At 55.4% G+C, this 19,290-nt stretch overlaps 1 protein-coding gene across 1 annotated transcript in view; it reads right to left on the reverse strand.

Annotated features, from left to right (window-relative positions):
• The window catches only part of LOC140424682 (uncharacterized), a 184,037-nt gene that overhangs the window by 28,445 nt on the left and 136,302 nt on the right, over nucleotides 1–19,290 (reverse strand). The window contains exons 24-27 of the mRNA XM_072507950.1: nucleotides 15,689–15,915; nucleotides 10,161–10,194; nucleotides 9,730–9,849; nucleotides 8,220–8,401 (exon numbers count right to left, since the gene is read on the reverse strand). Of these exons, the coding sequence (XP_072364051.1) occupies nucleotides 8,220–8,401; nucleotides 9,730–9,849; nucleotides 10,161–10,194; nucleotides 15,689–15,915 (563 nt within the window). The remainder of the gene's footprint in view (nucleotides 1–8,219; nucleotides 8,402–9,729; nucleotides 9,850–10,160; nucleotides 10,195–15,688; nucleotides 15,916–19,290) is intronic.

Below are 19,290 nucleotides of genomic sequence, written 5' to 3' on the forward strand. Positions count from 1 at the left end.
TATTCACTCACCCCACACCGGGTTTCGTCGCATGAAAATTTCCCATTGGGGCTCTTAAAAGAGCCCGAAGGTCCGTTGGAGCTGGAGCCGCCGAAACGTGCGGCTTAGCTGGTCATCGCCGCAACCGGAAGTCATCCACACGGGCCCTCTTGACCGGCCTGTTCAGGCCTCTCAAATTCCAAGTTATCAGCCGGATCAGGGGGCTTCCCGCCGCACCTCCCCCCCCCCCCCCCCCCACGGCCGATTAGCCACCCCCTTTTCTAGGCCAGCCACGTGCCCGCGCCTCCCGCACTCTCCATTCCCCCCAGCGGCAGACCCCCGCCCCGACTCTCTCTCCGAGTTCCAGCTCACCTTTGGCCAATGCAGCAGCAACCCAGTTACCCCCCCCCCCCCCCAACCTAGGTCCCCCCCCTAGCTGCGTTGCTCCCCCCATAGCACTCCCGTAAGTCAGCTGACTCCTGCTGACCCCGGCCACTCCATCGACCCCCCAGTATGGTAGTCTCCCCCCCCCCCCCTTCCTGTCCACCAGCAGGCGCTCCTCTCCAACACAGCCCTACCCCCCCCCGGCCCTGCCCCCTTCCTTCCCTAGCGCGGGAAAAAGCCCGCCCTTTCCATCAGACCGGCCCCGCCCTCTCTGGCGCATCTCCCTTTTGCGGCCTAATCCCAGCTCCCCCACCTCGGGCCTCACATCTCCCTCCCCGCACCGGGGCCCCGTCCTTCCAACCACCGACGTCCACACTCCACAAAACCCCCCCTTCGAACCAATTCACCCTACCCCACCCAGCACCCAAGGAAACAATACAAAACAGAATAGAACATCCCCCAAAGCACAGTAGCCTCAGTAGCCCCCCCCCCCGCGACCTCCCCTCACAACCAACCCTCAGTCCGTGTCCAACTTTTCGGCCTGAATAAAGATCCACGCCTCCTCCGGCGTCTCAAAGTAACTGTGCCGGTCCTTAAACGTGACCCACAGTCGCGCCGGCTGCAGCATCCCGAATTTCTCCCCCTTCCGATGCAGAACCGCCTTAGCCCGATTGCACCCGGCCCTCTTGTTGGCCACCTCCGCGCTCCAGTCCTGGTATATACGGACCTCTGCATTCTCCCACCTGCTGCTCCGCTCCTTTTTTGCCCATCTTAGGACACATTCCCTGTCCACCAAGCACCAATACCGCCCGCGGCGGCTGGTTAGACTTGGGCCTCATCGCCAGGACTCGGTGGGCCCCATCCAGCTCCAGGGGCCTTGGGAAGGCACCCGCACCCATCAACGTGTTCAGCATCGTGACCACATATGCTCCAGCATCCGACCCCTCCACTCCCTCCAGGAGACCCAGAATCCGCAGATTCTTCCTCCTCGACCGATTCTCCATGTCCTCGAACTTCTCCTGCCATTTCTTATGCAGCGCCTCGTGCGCCTCCACCTTCACCGTCAGGCCCAATATTTCGTCCTCATTCTCCGAGGCCTTCTGCCGCACCTCCCAGATCGCCGCCCCTTCGGCCTTCTGGGTCTCGACCAGCTTGTCGATTAAAGCCTTCACCGGCTCCAGCAACTCTGCTTTCAGTTCCGTGAAGCAGCGCTTGAGAAACTCCTGCTGCTCTTGCGCCCACGCTGCCTGGTCTCCACCCGCCGCCATCTTGGTTTTGCTCCCTCGCCCTTTTCGCTGCATCAGAATTACTTTTTTCACCGCTCAACTCCTGGTCCAATCCATACAATGCCGGGGAAATCGTACTGTCACCTTCCCACACTGGGAACCGTCGAATAAATGCCGCTGGGGCCCCTCAAAAGAGCCCAAAATTCAGTTTCTGGCAGGAGCTGCCGAACGTGCGACTTAAGCTCAGCATAGCTGCAACCGGAAGTCGCCAAAGTGCTTTTGATCACTCCTTATTTTCTTTGTTTCCCCACACAAGAGGGCAACATTTACCATTGTTCCCCAAAAGGAAAATTATAAAACCTCCTGCGCTTGAAACCCCATCACATAAATTTGCGTAGGACGCATCACTATAAAGTGCCTACGGTCACTTAAAACCGGGAACCTCAAAACACACTCCTGCATTTTTAGTTTGACCAACGCTTTATTTGCTCTTATTATGTCTTCCACTTTATAATAATAATAGCTTATTGTCACAAGTAGGCTTCAATGAAGTTTCTGTGTAAAGCCCCGAGTCGCCACATTCCGTGCCTGTTCAGGGGAGGCCGGTACGGGAATTGAACTCGCACTGCTGCTTTGTTCTGCATTACAAGCCAGCTGTTGGGGTCATTCATTTTTGTGCACAACTCTAAGACATCAAAACTCACGTCCGGTCTAGCCCGTCTACCTAATTCAGTTGCTCAATTAAACTTCGCAGTTGCTCTTTTTCCATCTTTGAAACCATTGCGTCTTTTTGTGAAACTCGGCCACGACTAATTGCTATTGGGCTGATGCTCTCCAAATAGGATTGCTGAGGTAAAGTTGCCCCTAACTTAGTCTGTCCAACTTCCAGTCCAATATAATTAAATGCACCGGAAGCCTGACTTCCAACCCTGAATTCTTTCCTCAAACCAGAGATTACAATAGCTTCAAAATCACTAGTCCCACTCCACAAAAGATCATCGACATGCATCATAAAAATGCCAGAAAGATTTCCTTTATAGTGCCAGTAAAACATTGCAGGATCTGCTTTCAACTGGCAACAGCCTAACTTTAACAAAACTGACCTTACCGAAAAATACCAGACTCTAGACGCATCATTTAATCCATATACACATTTGTTCAACTTCCAGAGTACCCTTTATGTGTTAGCTGCTTCTTTAGGAGGGCGGAGAAGAATGTCTCACTGGAGCTGATGCCCCTGCAAGAAGGCAGCTTTAATATCTATAGATTTGCATTCCCATGCCTTTGTGGCTAATAGAGCCAAGAAGATCTTTAAAATAACCTTTCCTGCCGTAGGTGAATCTATCCTTAAAATCCCTTCAAATCCCCTTGCCACAAGCCTGGCCTTTGCCTTATAAGTTACATCTGGAAGAACCTTTTCCGTGCAAATCCATCTGTGGGATAGAGCTCTTTGTCCCCTATCCGGTACTTCCGTGTATACCCCAAATTCACGCCAATGATGCAGTTCTTGCTCTTTGGCATCTTTCATAACTTTTTCATCTAATTTATAGGAAGCCACCACCTTTCCAAAAACTATTGCCTTATCCTGCTCCATATCCAGTTTCATGTGTGCTTCTTCATCGACGGTCTGCTCAGAAGCAAAGGTATCTCACTAGATACAACATCCGTGCTAATGAAATGATTCACTCCGGCAATATTGCAATACTCTTTTCAGCGACTTCAGAGTATTATCATCCCCAAACCTGAAATTTGTGGAACTTTCAAATTCCTTCACCTTGTTACGATTTTCAGCATTCAAAGAGTCCAGGTAACATTTTAACCAGTCAATTCCACACACAGTAGATGTGCAGCTACTGTCCAATTCAGCACAATTGAAGGATTCTGCAACCAACACCCTCATTACCGGCGTAAAACTGCTTGTCAATAGGACAATGCCTTCTTTCTGGTCACTATCTTTTTCTTCTTCTGACTCTTCCGTGTCATGTGTCGCTTCAAACACTATCATAACGTGTTGGACAGTTGAAAGCATAATGGTATTGAGAGTCACATCGAAAACATCAATTTATCATACCCCGGGCATTTCTGGGGTTCATCTTCCTATTGTAGGTTCTAACTGGGTTTCTGTCTTCATAATTACCGGGTCCCAATCTCCTTCAATTGTCTTAGAACCTGTTTGTAGCCGTGCGATTTTGCCATCCTGTTAGTAGTGTATCTTCCATATTCTGCGTTATTGCAGACTGACCTATGTGGCTCATCAGAGCCATCGGAATCGAATGTTTCCCCAGAAACCTTTTTAAAGCTGTCATCTGATCAAATAAGATATCCTTATCCGCAAACTGAACTCCTATCAAAACCAGGAGCCTATCCATGTTGCTCACTCTAGCACAGTCAAGTAATTTAAAGGCCAACACAGACTGTGGAAATTCCAGGTTGTGTTTCTGCAGCCTTTTATATAGTCTGCCAAATTCCATTATATAGTCTTCAATGGAGAAATCCTCTATTTTCCAGAACCTATCAAAATCCGACCATGCTTCATACGCACTTAACAAGTCATCCCTTTTATAAATCTTATCCATATAATGTAGTCCAGTCTCCAAACCTTCTTCTGAGTCCAACTCTTCCAATTCCAGCTCAGAAAACACCTTGCTTCAGATTTTACTGTCATAAGGTAGAGAAAGAGCCAATGCCATACCTTGTTTTCTCTTTCCCAAGGCAGTTACCTTAGTCCAAATAACTATTGCACTACTCCATTGGTCATACGATCCCCTTTGAGAAAATGGGGGGGGGGGGGGCAGTCATATCTGGCCATCTTTATCCGAAGTTCAGCCGTATATCTTTTTTCTTTTCCTCTCACTCCTTGGTCTGGTCTGGAAAAGTTGTATCTTTCAACCCTTCACATTTGCACAGTAATCATCCTCTGCTACCATTTGTTAGACGTTTAGCTGCTGTTGTATAAAGATGTGGAGATGCCGGCGTTAGCCTGGGGTGAGCACAGTAAGAAGTTTTACAACACCAGGTTAAAGTCCAACAGGTTTGTTTCGATGTCACTAGCTTTCGGAGCGCTGCTCCTTCCTCAGGTGAATGAAGAGGTATGTTCCAGAAACATATATATAGACAGATTCAAAGATGCCAGAGGTGTGACCTGGGGTTACCCCATCTCTGGATCTGTAAAGATTTAATCACCTGCTAATGCTCGCATTCCAAGCATTGTCTAGGCATCTTTGACTTTGTCTATATATATGTTTCTGGAACATACCTCTTCATTCACCTGAGGAAGGAGCAGCGCTCCGAAAGCTAGTGACATCGAAACAAACCTGTTGGACTTTAACCTGGTGTTGTAAAACTTCTTGTTGTATAAAGAGTCAAAGGTTCTGCTCCTTTTCACAAACACCTTTATTTCACTTTAACAGACTCTGCACAAAACTCTATCATCACATCACCTGACACCAAGGCCACCTGAAGCCTCTTTACATGTCAGTGTCAATTATTGGATACTTAACATAAATGAGACAACTAATTGGAATGTCTCTTAACCCATTACTGAACTCCTTCGACAGCTCAACATCAGAACATATTCTCACATGATCCAGTGGTGAGAACACAAATCTCCAAGCACAAAGATCCCGAGTTCAATCCCCACTCGAGGCTTGTATTCCTAATTCAGCACGGAGTACCGAGGGAATGCCACACTGTCAGAGAGGCAGTACTGAGGGAGTGCTGCACTGTCAGAGGGTCAGTGCTGAGGGAGTGTCGCACTGTCAGAGGGACAGTGCTGAGGGGGTGCTGCATTGTCAGGTCAGTGCTGAGGGAGTGCTGCACTGTCACCTGTGACCTGAGTGTGCTTGTGCAGGAGTCGCAAAAAGTTGGTTTACAGGTGCAACAGGTGATTAAGAAGGCAAATGGAGTTTTGTCCTTCAAGCATACAAGTGGCAAAGATGAGTGAGAGACTAGAGGACTGGGAAATCTTTAGGGGGCAACAGAAAGCTACTAAAAAAAGATATAAAGAAGAGTAAGATAGATTATGAGTGTAAACTTGCTCAGAATATAAAAACTGATAGTAAATGTTTCTACAAATATATAAAACAAAAAAGAGTGGCTAAGATAAATATTGGTCCTTTAGAGGATGAGAAGGGAGATTTAATAATGGGAGATGAGGAAATGGCTGAGGAACTGAACAGGTTTTTTGGGTCGGTCTTCACAGTGGAAGACACAAATAACATGCCAGTGGCTGATGGAAATGAGGCTATGACAGGTGAGGACCTTGAGGTGATTGTTATCACTAAGGATGGGCAAGCTAATGGGGCTAAAGGTGGACAAGTCTCCTGGCCCTGATGGAATGCATCCCAGAGTGCTAAAAGAGATGGCTAGGGAAATTGCAAATGCACTAGTGATAATTTACCAAAATTCACTAGACTCGGGGGTGGTCCCGGCGGATTGGAAATGAGCAAATGTGACACCATTGTTTAAAAAAGGAGGTAGGCAGAAAGCGGGTAATTATAGGCCAGTGAGCTTAACTTCGGTAGTAGGGAAGATGCTGGAATCTATCATCAAGGAACAAATAGTGAGGCATCTGGATGGAAATTGTCCCATTGGGCAGACGCAGCATGGGTTCATAAAGGGCAGGTCGTGCCTAATTGATTGAATGGAATTTTTTGAGGACGTTACCAGTGCAGTAGATAACGGGGAGCCAATGGATGTGGTATATCTGGATTTCCAGAAAGCTTTTGACAAGGTGCCACACAAACGTTTGCTGCATAAGATAAAGATGCATGGCATTAAGGGGAAAGTAGTAGCATGGATAGAGGATTGGTTAATTAATGGAAAGCAAAGAGTGGGGATTAATGGGTGTTTCTCTGGTTGGCAATCAGTAGCTAGTGGTGTCCCTCAGGGATCAGTGTTGGGCCCACAATTGTTCACAATATACATAGATGATTTGGAGTTGGGGACCAAGGGCAATGTGTCCAAGTTTGCAGACGACACTAAGATGAGTGGTAAAGCAAAAAGTGCAGAGGATACTGGAAGTCTGCAGAGGGATTTGGATAGGCTAAGTGAATGGGCTAGGGTCTGGCAGATGGAATACAATGTTGACAAATGTGAGGTTATCCATTTTGGTAGGAATAACAGCAAAAGGGATTATTATTTACATGATAAAATATTAAAACATGCTACTGTGCAGAGACCTGGATGTGCTAGTGCATGAGTCGCAAAAAGTTGGTTTACAAGTGCAACAGGAGATTAAGAAGGCAAATGGAGTTTTGTCCTTCATTGCTAGAGGGATGGAGTTTAAAACTAGGGAGGTTATGCTGCAATTGTATAAGGTATTAGTGAGGCCACACCTGGAGTATTGTGTTCAGTTTTGGTCTCCTTACCTGAGAAAGGACGTACTGGCGCTGGAGGGTGTGCAGAAGAGATTCACTAGGTTAATCCCAGAGTTAAGGGGGTTGGATTACGGGCGGGAGGGGATCTTATAGAAACATATAAAATTATGAAGGGAATAGATAGGATAGATGCGGGCAGGTGGTTTCCACAGGTGGGTGAAAGCAGAACTAGGGGGCATAGCCTCAAAATAAGGGGAAGTAGATTTAGGACTGAGCTTAGGAGGAACTTCTTCACCCACAGGGTTGTGAACCTATGGAATTCCTTGCCCAGTGAAGCAGTTGAGGTTCCTTCATTAAATGTTTTTCAGATAAAGATAGATAGTTTTTTGAAGAATAAAGGGATTAAGGGTTATGGTGTTCGGGCCGGAAAGTGGAGCTGAGTCCACAAAAGATCAGCCATGATCTCATTGAATGGCGGAGCAGGCTTGAGGGGACCAGATGGTTCTTATGTCAGAGGGTTAGTGCTGCGGGAGTGGTGCACTGTCAGAGGGTCAGTACTGAGGGAGTGCTGCACTGTCAGAGGGTCAGTACTGAGGAGTGCTGCACTGTCAGAGGGTCAGTACTGAGGGAGTGCCGCACTGTCAGAGGGTCAGTATTGCGGTAGTGGTGCACTGTCAGAGGGTCAGTACTGAGGGAGTGCTGCACTGTCAGAGGGTCAGTACTGAGGGAGTGCTGCACTGTCAGAGGGTCAGTACTGAGGGAGTGCTGCACTGTCAGAGGGTCAGTACTGAGGGAGTGCTGCACTGTCAGAGGGTCAGTACTGAGGGAGTGCCGCATTGTCAGAGGGGCCAGTACTGAGAGAGTGCTGCACTGTCAGAGGTTCAGTACTGAGGGAATGCTGCACTGTCAGAGGGTCAATACTGAGGGAGTGCTGCACTGTCAGAGGGTCAGTACTGAGGGAATGCTGCACTGTCAGAGGGTCAGTACTGAGGGAGTGCTGCACTGTCAGAGGGTCAGTACTGAGGGAGTGCTGCACTGTCAGAGGGTCAGTACTGAGGGAGTGCCGCATTGTCAGAGGGCCAGTACTGAGAGAGTGCTGCACTGTCAGAGGTTCAGTACTGAGGGAATGCTGCACTGTCAGAGGGTCAGTACTGAGGGAGTGCTCCACTGTCAGAGGGTCAATACTGAGAGAGTGCTGCACGGTCAGAGGGTCAGTACTGAGAGAGTGCTGCATTATATATTCCTCACCAACAGATTATTTGGTCAGTTATTTCTTGCCCACAGGTGATTGGTTTTCACATGTTTGCATTACCCAAGTGTCTGCGCCCTGGAATATCACACCGAGAGATTGCAGCCTCTCCACACCCTGGCGCAACTCCAACTTCCTCAACTGCACGGAATCTCTCAAGTGATCGCGAACCGCCTCCATCCACTCGCCAAAATCAGGGGAGGTCTGTTGTTCATCCAGAATCACCACATTACACCTGGGGTGGTCTAAGGGGGAATGGGGAAAACACACACCTTAGTGATACAAGCAGCACAATCCACAAACAGGTAAAGAGCAGAAACCTAGACCTGCCCACTCCACCCTGCTGTCCCGCTCCCCAAAATCGTGGACACCCCTGACAAAAAACCCTCCCTCCCCCCCCCCTTCACCTCCCAATCACTTCACAGAGACCTAACCCCTCCCGCTTCCAGAGACCCTCCCTCTCCATATCGCTCCCAGGGACCCTCCCCCCCACTTCCCAGAGACCCTCCCTCTCCATATCGCTCCAGGGACCCTTACCCCAGCTTCCCAGAGACCCTCCCTCTCCATATCGCTCCCAGAGACCCTACCCCCCCACTTCACAGAGACCCTCCCTCTCCATAATCGCTCCCAGAGACCCTCCCCTCCCCCCACTTCCCAGAGACCCTCCCTCTCCATATCGCTCCCAGGGACCCTTACCCCAGCTTCCCAGAGACCCTCCCTCTCCATATCGCTCCCAGAGACCCTACCCCCCCCACTTCACAGAGACCCTCCCTCTCCATATCGCTCCCAGAGACCCTCCCCTCCCCCCACTTCCCAGAGACCCCCCCTCTCCATATCGCTCCCAGAGACCCTCCCCCAGCTTCCCAGAGACCCTCCCTCTCCATGTCGCTCCCAGAAACCCTATCCCCAGCTTCCCCAGAGACCCTCCCTCTCCATATCGCTCCCAGAGACCCTCCCCCAAGCTTCCCAGAGACCCTCCCGCCCCATATCGCTCCCAGATACCCCACCCACCCCTATCCCATCAGAGACCCCTCTCGCCCCTCACCACCCCAATCACTTCACAGAGACCCTCCCCCCAGCACCCCAGACCCTCCCTCCTCTCATCGCTCAGAAATCCCTCCCCATCCCTCATCGCTCCCAGCTTCTCAGACAACCCTACCTCCCCTCATCGCTCCCAGAGATCCTTTTCCCTCCCCCTCCTCCACTGCTGCCCAGAGACCCCTCACGCCCCCCCCAGCTTCCCAGACATCCCTATCTACCCATATCACTCCCAGAGACCCCTCCCTCCTTCCCCTCCCCCACTGCTTCCCAGAGACCCCTCCCTCCTCCCCCCTCCCCCACTGCTTCCCAGAGACCCCTCCCTCCCCACCCCCACTGCTTCCCAGAGACCCTCCCCTCCCCCTCCCAGAGACCACTTTCTCCCCTCCCCCTCCCCTTCCCAGAGATCCCTCCCTACCCCCAACACCCCATCTCTTCCTAGAAACTTTTCCTCCTTCTACCAAACACCCCCCCATGGGCCTAGTCTGTCGTCGCATGCAGTGCCAACTGATCGATTGGCAACAGTGTCACTCACCCCCAGAGACCTCTGCCCTCTGTGGCTGAAGGTACAGAATGAAGAAGTGCATGCTGGGGCAGAAATCGCAGGTGGACAATGACTGGAAGGGGATCACACATCGGCGTGGGGTCCCGGACACTGCAGAGGAGAGAAGACAAAAGTAATGGCAACACAATCCACACAACCCCTCAGTCAGCCCGTGCCTTGCCCCACAAACCCACCCCTCCTAGGGGTCCCAGTCCCCCATACCACCATATCCAGGGAGAGGGATCCGATCCATGCTCCCATTCTAATTCCCAGGCATTCCCTGACATCAACCCCCCATCCTCCTCCCCAGCCCCTCCTAACCCCAAATCCCTAACTCGCTCCTTCCATCCCCCATATCGCCACCTCCCCCCACAGCTGAACAAGCATTCCATAAACGGCGTCCACTTTCATCAGCCACTGACCTTCAAAACAGAGAATCACTTCATCCAATGAGATCTGAAAGGAGAAAATTCAAAATGAGAGAGAAGATTCCATTAACATTCTCAGTCCACAACAGGAAGCCTTCAATGGGCCGCCTACACCAGATCAGAGGACAACTCTGCCCTCCAGCCAGGAGCGACATGCGGTTGAGGTGGACAGATATTTAATCAGTAAGGGAATCGAATGGGGATAAGGCGGGAAAGTGGAGCTGAGGATTATATCAGATCAGCCATGATCTCATTGAATGGCGGAGCAGACTCGATGAGCCGAATGGCCTACTTCTGCTCCGACAACTTATGGCCAATAATCTACAGCCGCATTTTCACAGGTTTGTGCTCATTCATGTTGGGGGAGGGCGTTTGGTGTGCGTCTGTTCCACCTCAGTCCACAGCCCCAGTACAGGCAGCATCAGAAAGGAGAGGCTCACTGCTTCAGAAAGGAGAGGCTCACTGCTCCCGTCGACCCTCCGCTCCCCGCCCCCACCCCTGTCGCCCATTTAATTCAGACACAAGTGACACACATCCCGGGAGCATGAGCAGAGATCCACAGGGACTTTGGGGTGTTTTTGATTAAATGGTTCGCTCCACCAAAAAGGTACAAAGGGCTGATTACTCTCCTTCACACGGGGGCCATTCAGCCCATTGTCTGTATGCTAGCTCTCTGCAAGAACGAACGTCATTCCCCACCTTCTCCCAGTAGCCTCCTACATTGATTTTCCAAATTATAATCCAATTCCATAATTGAATCCGCTCTTTGCATTCCAGATCCTAACCACTTGCTGTGTGAACCACTCTCCCCTCCCCTTGGATCACAGGATGCGGTCGGTGCTGGCTAGACCACCATTTGTTGCCCATCCCTAATTGCCCTCGAGAAGTGGTGGTGAGCTGCCTTCTCAAACCGCTGCAGTCCCTGCACACCCACCGTGCTGTTCGGGAGGGAGTTCCAGGATGTTGCCCCACCAACAGTGAAGGAGCGGCGATATATTTCCAAGTCAGGATGGTGAGTGACTTGGAGGGGAACCTCCAGGTGGTGGGGTTCCCAAGTATCTGCTGCTCTTGTCCTTCTGGATGGTAGTGGTCATGGGTTTGGAAGGTGCTGTCTGAGGAACCTTGGCGAGTTCCTGTAGATGGTACACACGGCTGCCACTGTGCGTCGGTGATGGAAGGTGTTGGAACTCTATGACTATCCTCTGCATCCAGCCCCTCTCAATAAACAGGGTAGGACATAGAGAGATATAGAGACATGTCTTTTGGGGAGGGGGGAGGGGGTGCACTTTCATTTACATAGCGCCTGATTCACCCCAGGAGAAATTATCAGGCAGAACACACTGATGGGTGGGGGAGCCGGGGAGAGGGTGGGGGAGCCGGGGAGAGGGTGGGGGAGCCGGGGAGAGGGTGGGGGAGCGGGGAGAGGGTGGGGGAGCCGGGGAGAGGGTGGGGGAGCCGGAGAGAGGGTGGGGGAGCCGGAGAGAGGGTGGGGGAGCCGGGGAGAGGGTGGGGGAGCAGGGGAGAGGGTGGGGGAGCCGGGGAGAGGGTGGGGGAGCCGGGGAGAGGGTGGGGGAGCCGGGGAGAGGGTGGGGGAGCCGGGGAGAGGGTGGGGGAGCCGGGGAGAGGGTGGGGGAGCCGGGGAGAGGGTGGGGGAGCGGGGAGAGGGTGGGGGAGCCGGGGAGAGGGTGGGGAGCCGGGGAAAGGGTGGGGGAGCCGGGAGAGGGCGGGGGGCCGGGGAGCCGGGGACGAGGGCGGGGGGGCCGGGGAGAGGGGCGGGGGGGCCGGGGAGAGGGTGGGGGAGTCAGGGAGAGGGTGGGGGAGCCGGGGAGAGGGTGGGGGAGCCGGGGAGAGGGTGGGGGAGCCAGGGAGAGGGTGGGGGTGCTGGGGGAGAGGATGAGGGAGCCGGGTTGAGGGAGCCATAAGACCATAAGAGCGGAAGTAAGGCCATTCGGCCCATCGAGTCCACCATTCAATCATGGCTGATTTCAACTCCATTTACCCGCTCTCTCTCCATAGCCCTTAATTCCTCGAGAAATCAAGAATTTATCAACTTCTATCTTAAAGACACTCAACGTCCCAGCCTCCACCGCCCTCTGTGGCAATGAATTCCACAGACCCACCACTCTCTGGCTGAAGAAATTTCTCCTCATCTCTGTTCTAAAGTGACTCCCTTTTATTCTAAGGCTGTGCCCCCGAGTCCTAGTCTCCCCTGCTAATGAAAACAACTTCCCTACGTCCACCCTATCTAAGCCATTCATTATCTTGTAAGTTTCTATTAGATCTCCCCTCAACCTCCTAAACTCCAATGAATATAATCCCAGGATCCTCAGACGTTCATCGTATGTTAGGCCTACCATTCCTGGGATCATCCGTGTGAATCTCTGCTGGACCCGCTCCAGTGCCAGTATGTCCTTCCTGAGGTGTGGGGCCCAAAATTGCTCACAGTATTCTAAATGGGGCCTAACTAAAGCTTTATAAAGCTTCAGAAGTACATCCCTGCTTTTATATTCCAAGCCTCTTGAGATAAATGACAACATTGCATTTGCTTTCTTAATTACGGACTCAACCTGCAAGTTTACCTTGAGAGAATCCTGGACTAGGACTCCCAAGTCCCTTTGCAATTCAGCATTATGAATTTTGTCACCGTTTAGAAAATAGTCCATGCCTCTATTCTTTTTTCCAAAGTGCAAGACCTCGCACTTGCCCACGTTGAATTTCATCAGCCATTTCTTGGACCACTCTCCTAAACTGTCTAAATCTTTCTGCAGCCTCCCCACCTCCTCCAGCCGGGGTGGGGGAACCGGGGAGGGGCTGGGGGAGCCGGGGAGGGGTGAGGGAGGTGGGGCTAGGGTGGGGAGCCGGGGTTAGGGAGGGGGAGCCGGGGAGAGGGAGGGGGAGCCGGGGAGAGGGAGGGGGAGCCGGGGAGAGGGCGGGGAGCCGGGGAGGGGGCGGTGGAGCCGGGGAGAGGGCGGGGGAGCCGGGGGAGAGGGCGGGGGAGCCGGGGAGAGGGCGGGGCAGCCGGGGAGAGGGCGGGGCAGCCGGGGAGAGGGCGGGGCAGCCGGGGAGAGGGCGGGGCAGCCGGGGAGAGGGCGGGGCAGCCGGGGAGAGGGCGGGGCAGCCGGGGAGAGGGCGGGGCAGCCGGGGAGAGGGCGGGGCAGCCGGGGAGAGGGCGGGGCAGCCGGGGAGAGGGCGGGGCAGCCGGGGAGAGGGCGGGGGAGCCGGGGAGAGGGCGGGGGAGCCGGGGAGAGGGCGGGGGAGCCGGGGAGAGGGCGGGGGAGCCGGGGAGAGGGCGGGGGAGCCGGGGAGAGGGCGGGGCAGCCGGGGAGAGGGCGGGGCAGCCGGGGAGAGGGCGGGGCAGCCGGGGAGAGGGCGGGGGAGCCGGGGAGAGGGCGGGGGAGCCGGGGAGAGGGCGGGGGAGCCGGGGAGAGGGCGGGGGAGCCGGGGAGAGGGCGGGGGAGCCGGGGAGAGGGCGGGGGAGCCGGGGGAGCCGGGGAGAGGGCGGGGGAGCCGGGGAGAGGGCGGGGGAGCCGGGGAGAGGGCGGGGGAGCCGGGGAGAGGGCGGGGGAGCCGGGGAGAGGGCGGGGGAGCCGGGGAGAGGGCGGGGGAGCCGGGGAGAGGGCGGGGGAGCCGGGGAGAGGGCGGGGGAGCCGGGGAGAGGGCGGGGGAGCCGGGGAGAGGGCGGGGGAGCCGGGGGAGCCGGGGAGAGGGCGGGGGAGCCGGGGAGAGGGCGGGGGAGCCGGGGAGAGGGCGGGGGAGCCGGGGAGAGGGCGGGGGAGCCGGGGAGAGGGCGGGGGAGCCGGGGAGAGGGCGGGGGAGCCGGGGAGAGGGCGGGGGAGCCGGGGAGAGGGCGGGGGAGCCGGGGAGAGGGCGGGGGAGCCGGGGAGAGGGCGGGGGAGCCGGGGAGAGGGCGGGGGAGCCGGGGAGAGGGCGGGGGAGCCGGGGAGAGGGCGGGGGAGCCGGGGAGAGGGCGGGGGAGCCGGGGAGAGGGCGGGGGAGCCGGGGAGAGGGCGGGGGAGCCGGGGAGAGGGCGGGGGAGCCGGGGAGAGGGCGGGGGAGCCGGGGAGAGGGCGGGGGAGCCGGGGAGAGGGCGGGGGAGCCGGGGAGAGGGCGGGGGAGCCGGGGAGAGGGCGGGGGAGCCGGGGAGAGGGCGGGGGAGCCGGGGAGAGGGCGGGGGAGCCGGGGAGAGGGCGGGGGAGCCGGGGGAGCCGGGGAGAGGGCGGGGGAGCCGGGGAGAGGAGCCGGGGAGAGGGCGCGGGAGCCGGGGAGAGGGCGGGGGAGCCGGGGATTGGGCGGGGGAGCCGGGGAGAGGGCGGGGGAGCCGGGGAGAGGGCGGGGGAGCCGGGGAGAGGGCGGGGGAGCCGGGGAGAGGGCGGGGGAGCCGGGGAGAGGGCGGGGGAGCCGGGGAGAGGGCGGGGGAGCCGGGGAGAGGGCGGGGGGAGCCGGGGAGAGGGCGGGGGTGCCGGGGAGAGGGCGGGGGAGCCGGGGAGAGGGCGGGGGAGCCGGGGAGAGGGCGGGGGAGCCGGGGAGAGGGCGGGGGAGCCGGGGAGAGGGCGGGGGAGCCGGGGAGAGGGCGGGGGAGCCGGGGAGAGGGCGGGGGAGCCGGGGAGAGGGCGGGGGAGCCGGGGAGAGAGCGGGGGAGCCGGGGATAGGGTGGGGGAGCCGGGGAGAGGGTGGGGGTACTGGGGGAGAGGGTGGGGGAGCCGGGGAGAGGGTGGGGGAGCCGGGGATAGGGTGGGGGAGCCGGGGAGAGGGTGGGGGAGCCGGGGAGAGGGTGGGGGAGCCGGGGAGAGGGTGGGGGAGCCGGGGAGAGGGTGGGGGGAGCCGGGGAGAGGGTGGGGGAGCCGGGGAGAGGGTGGGGGTGTTGGGGAGAGGGTGAGGGAGCCGGGAAGAGGGTGGGGGTGCTGTGGGAGAGGATGTGGGAGCCGGGGAGAGGATGGGGGTGTTGGGGAGAGGGTGAGGGAGCCGGGGAGAGGGTGGGGGTGCTGTGGGAGAGGATGTGGGAGCCGGGGAGAGGGTAGGGGAGCCGGGGAGAGGGTGGGAGAGCCGGGGAGAGGGTGGGGGAGCCGGGGAGAGGGTGGGGGAGCCGGGGAGAGGGTGGGGAGCCGGGGAGAGGGTGGGGGAGCCGGGGAGAGGGTGGGGGAGCCGGGGAGAGGGTGGGGGTGTTGGGGAGAGGGTGAGGGAGCCGGGAAGAGGGTGGGGGTGCTGTGGGAGAGGATGTGGGAGCCGGGGAGAGGATGGGGGTGTTGGGGAGAGGGTGAGGGAGCCGGGGAGAGGGTGGGGGTGCTGTGGGAGAGGATGTGGGAGCCGGGGAGAGGGTGGGGGTGCTGGGGAGAGGGTGGGGGTGCTGGGGAGAGGGTGAGGGAGCCGGGGAGAGGGTGAGGGAGCCGGGGAGAGGGTGAGGGAGCCGGGGAGAGGGTGGGGGAGCCGGGGAGAGGGTGAGGGAGCCGGGCCGGACAGAGATATGATATTCCAGAGCTTCTGTCAGGGGAAACGGGAGCAACAAGGAAAAAAGATGCAGGAACCTGGACTGGATTGATGGGAGAAACATCGAGTTCACCGATTTTCATCATCCTGGCTTTTCCCAGGAATTTGTCCAGCTTCTGGATCGACAGGGTCTCCCGTTTCTCCTGCTCCCTCAGGGACGTGGTGGATTCTGGTCCTGCTTCACCCTCCTCGATCTTGGGCATGGTGAAATCAATGTGGGATCTCTGACACAGCAGACGCATCCTCGCACAGACACTCTCCAGCTCTGTAAATGGAGTGGAAACCCAAACAGGCAATCATTAATCCCCCCAGAAAACAACAACAGCTTCCTTTCAGGAAGTTCAGACGTTGTGAGAAATTAAAGGCTCGATATGTGCAGCTCATTGAGTTTGTGCTCACGCTTGTTCTGGGAAATGGTGTGGGGTAACTGGAGCCAGTTTCAGTGGAAGAGCAGTCAGAATATCATTAGCTTCAGTCATGCTATGGAAACAGAAGAGGAAAAAGCCAATGTGCAGATATACAAGAGGAAGTGGACACAGCAGGGAGTTGAAAAAGGCTGCGGCGGTTCAGGGGCGATGAAGGTGTAGTGTCACTGGGCTGTAATCCAGAGGGCCCAGGCTGATGCTCTAGGGACATAGGTTGAAATCCCACAAAGATACTTGCAGAATGTAACTGCAATTAATCGGGGGGAAAAGGGAACGGGAGTCCAAAGAAGTGGTGGGGGAGGCGGTGGGACAGTGGTATTGTCACTGGACTTGTAATGCAGACACCCAGAGTACTGTTCCGGGGACCTGGGTTCGAACCTCGCCAGATGATGAAATTTGAATTCAATAAAAATCGGGAATTAAAAGTCTAATGATGACCATGAAACCATTGTCGCTTGGCGTAAAAACCCATCTGTTCACTAATGTCCTTTAGGGAAGCATGTGGGCAGCACAGTTCCCGGGTCCCAGGTTCGATCCCCCGCTGGGTCACTGTCTGTGCGGAGTCTGCACGTTCTCCCCGTGTCTGCGCAGGTTTCCTCCGGGTGCCCCAGTCCCGAAAGACGCGCTGTTAAGTAATTTGGACATTCTAAATTCTCCCTCTGTGTACCCGAACAGGCGCCAGAATGTGACGGTTAGGGGCTTTTCACAGCAATTTCATTGCAGTGTTAATGTAAGCCTACTTGTGACAATAAAGATTATTAATTTGGGAAGGAAATCTGCCGTCCTTACCCGGTCTGGCCTACATGTGACTCCAGACCCACAGCAATGTGGTTGACTCTTAGTAAATGCCACTCAGTTCAAAGGCAATTAGTGATGGGGAACAAATGCTGGCCTTGCCCGCGACACCCCATGAACGAATAAAGAAAGAAAAAGGTTAGGTGGATTTGCCTTGCTAAATTGCCTCTCAGTGTCCAAACGTTAGATGGGGTTAGAGGGATAGGGAGTGGGCCTAGGTGGAGTGCTCTGTCAGAGGGTCGGGTGCAGACTCGCCGGGCCAAATGGCCTCCTTCTGCACTGTGGGGATTCTATGGAATCCAAGAGCATCAGTTAAAATGGTTCATGAGCAACAGGAGGTCTTCAAAGTGATGTCTGGGCACAGGCTGGACACAATCCTGAGAGAGAAGGGCATCAAGAAGCGAGACTAAAGCTTTAACTAAAAATATAGAGATTAAAATACAAGGTATTTATATTACATGATGAAATGCCCCAAAATGCTCCTGCCAAAGGCTGACATGGAGTCACATACGGACCTATCAGGTCAGAGGGTTTTAATAAGCATCTCCAAGGAGGAGAGTGAGACGGAGAGAGCGAGAGGTGTCGGGAGACGGAGAGAGCAAGAGGTGTCGGGAGACGGAGAAAGAGGTGTCGGGAGACGGTGAGAGCGAGAGGTGGCGGGAGACGGAGAGAGCGTGAGGTGTCGGGAGACGGAGAGAGAGAGAGAGGTGTCGGGAGACGGAGAAAGAGAGAGAGGTGTCAGGAGACGGTGAGAGCGAGTGGTGGCGGGAGACGGAGAGAGAGAGCGGTGTCGGGAGACGGAGAGAGCGTGAGGTGTCGGGAGACGGAGAGAGCGAGAGGTGTCGGGAGACGGAGAGAGCAAGACGTGTCGGCAGACGGAGAGAGCGAGAGGTGTCGGGAGACGGAGAGAGCGCGAGGCGTCGGGAGACGGAGAGAGCGCAAGGTGTCGGGAGACGGAGAGAGCGAGAGGTGTCGGGAGACGGAGAGAGCCAGAGGTGTCGGGAGACGGAGAGAGCCAGAGGTGTCGGGAGGGAAGGGATGGGATGACAGAGAAATTCAGATCGGGGATACTGAGGAGACCAGAATTAGAGGAGCACAGAGATCTCAGAAGGTTGTTAGCTGGAGGAGATTACTGAGACAGGGAGGGGCAAGGACATGGGGAACAAGGATGAGAATTTTAAAATCAAGGTATTGCTTAACCTGGAGCTAGTGCACGTCAGAAAGCAGAGGGGGCGATGTTAGAGAAACGGGACAGGCTGCGAGTTAACAACACTGGCAGCAGGTTTACAGAGGGTTTCAGCAGTAGCTGAAGCTGGATAATGTTCTGGAGGTGGAAAATTGACCGTCTTCCTGATGTTGTGAATATGTGATCAGAAGATTATCTCCAGTCAAATACAACACAAGGACCTGTGCACAAACCAGCCTAATCGCAGACTGCTGCCTAGGAAAGGGATGATGGAGTTGGTAGTGAGGGAGTGGACTCGGATCTGAAAACAGTCCACTTCAGTCTTCCCAATAGTTAACTGGAGAAAATGTCTGCTCAGTCAATACTGGATGTACTGACAATTGAGCGACAGTGGGGGAGTCCAGAGAGATGGCGGTGCGGTACAGCTGGGTGCCATCAGCTTACACGTGAAAACTAACGCCGGTTTGGGTGATGTTGCCAAGAGTTGGCAGGTCGAGAGTCAGATCCTCTCCACTTTTATGTTTTTGTTTCAGATCCCAGCACCCGCAGTAATTTGCTTTGATATTAGAGATAAGGTTGGAACAGGGGAGAGAGCAGACCCCCCCCCGCAGCTGAACGACAGCAGAGAGGTGTTGGAGGAGGATCACGTGGTGAAACGTGGATGACGAGGCTGCAGGCAGGTAGCAAGGATGAGTGAGAGGATTGGGGGGGGGGGCGGGGGGGGAAGAGAGAGAGAGAGAGAGAGAGAGAGAGAGAGAGTTTACCCGGAGGAATCCAAGCATCAGTCTGGGAAAGATAGGAATGGAGTTGGGAGGCAACAACATGCTGGGGAGCTTCGGAGAGGGAAAGGAGACTGGAGATGTGACAGTCGGTTGCAAGGACAGTGGGGGCAAGGGTTGTTTTTTTGGGGGAGAGGGTTGATGATGGAAGATTTTGAAGTAGAGAGTGAGGGACAGTGCCTGAAGCAAGAGAACCAACAATTTAGTTTACTTTGGGACCAGGAGGGGTGCAGGGGAATGGGTGATTGTAAATGTTCTTCCCTTCCTGTCACCATTTGGTGCAGTTATTCCTGGGATGCGATTTGTATCTAATGTCAAGACAGATGCATAATGTGTAGCTTGTTCAGCATTTCCTTATCTTCCATTATTAATTCCCCAGACTCTCCAATATGTTTATATTGTTTTAAAAGACTTCGGAGTTTCCTTTCATGTTATCCTCTGATTTACTTTAATAT

The sequence above is a fragment of the Scyliorhinus torazame genome, chromosome 6, assembly GCF_047496885.1.
Source record: "Scyliorhinus torazame isolate Kashiwa2021f chromosome 6, sScyTor2.1, whole genome shotgun sequence".
NCBI lineage: Eukaryota > Metazoa > Chordata > Chondrichthyes > Carcharhiniformes > Scyliorhinidae > Scyliorhinus > Scyliorhinus torazame.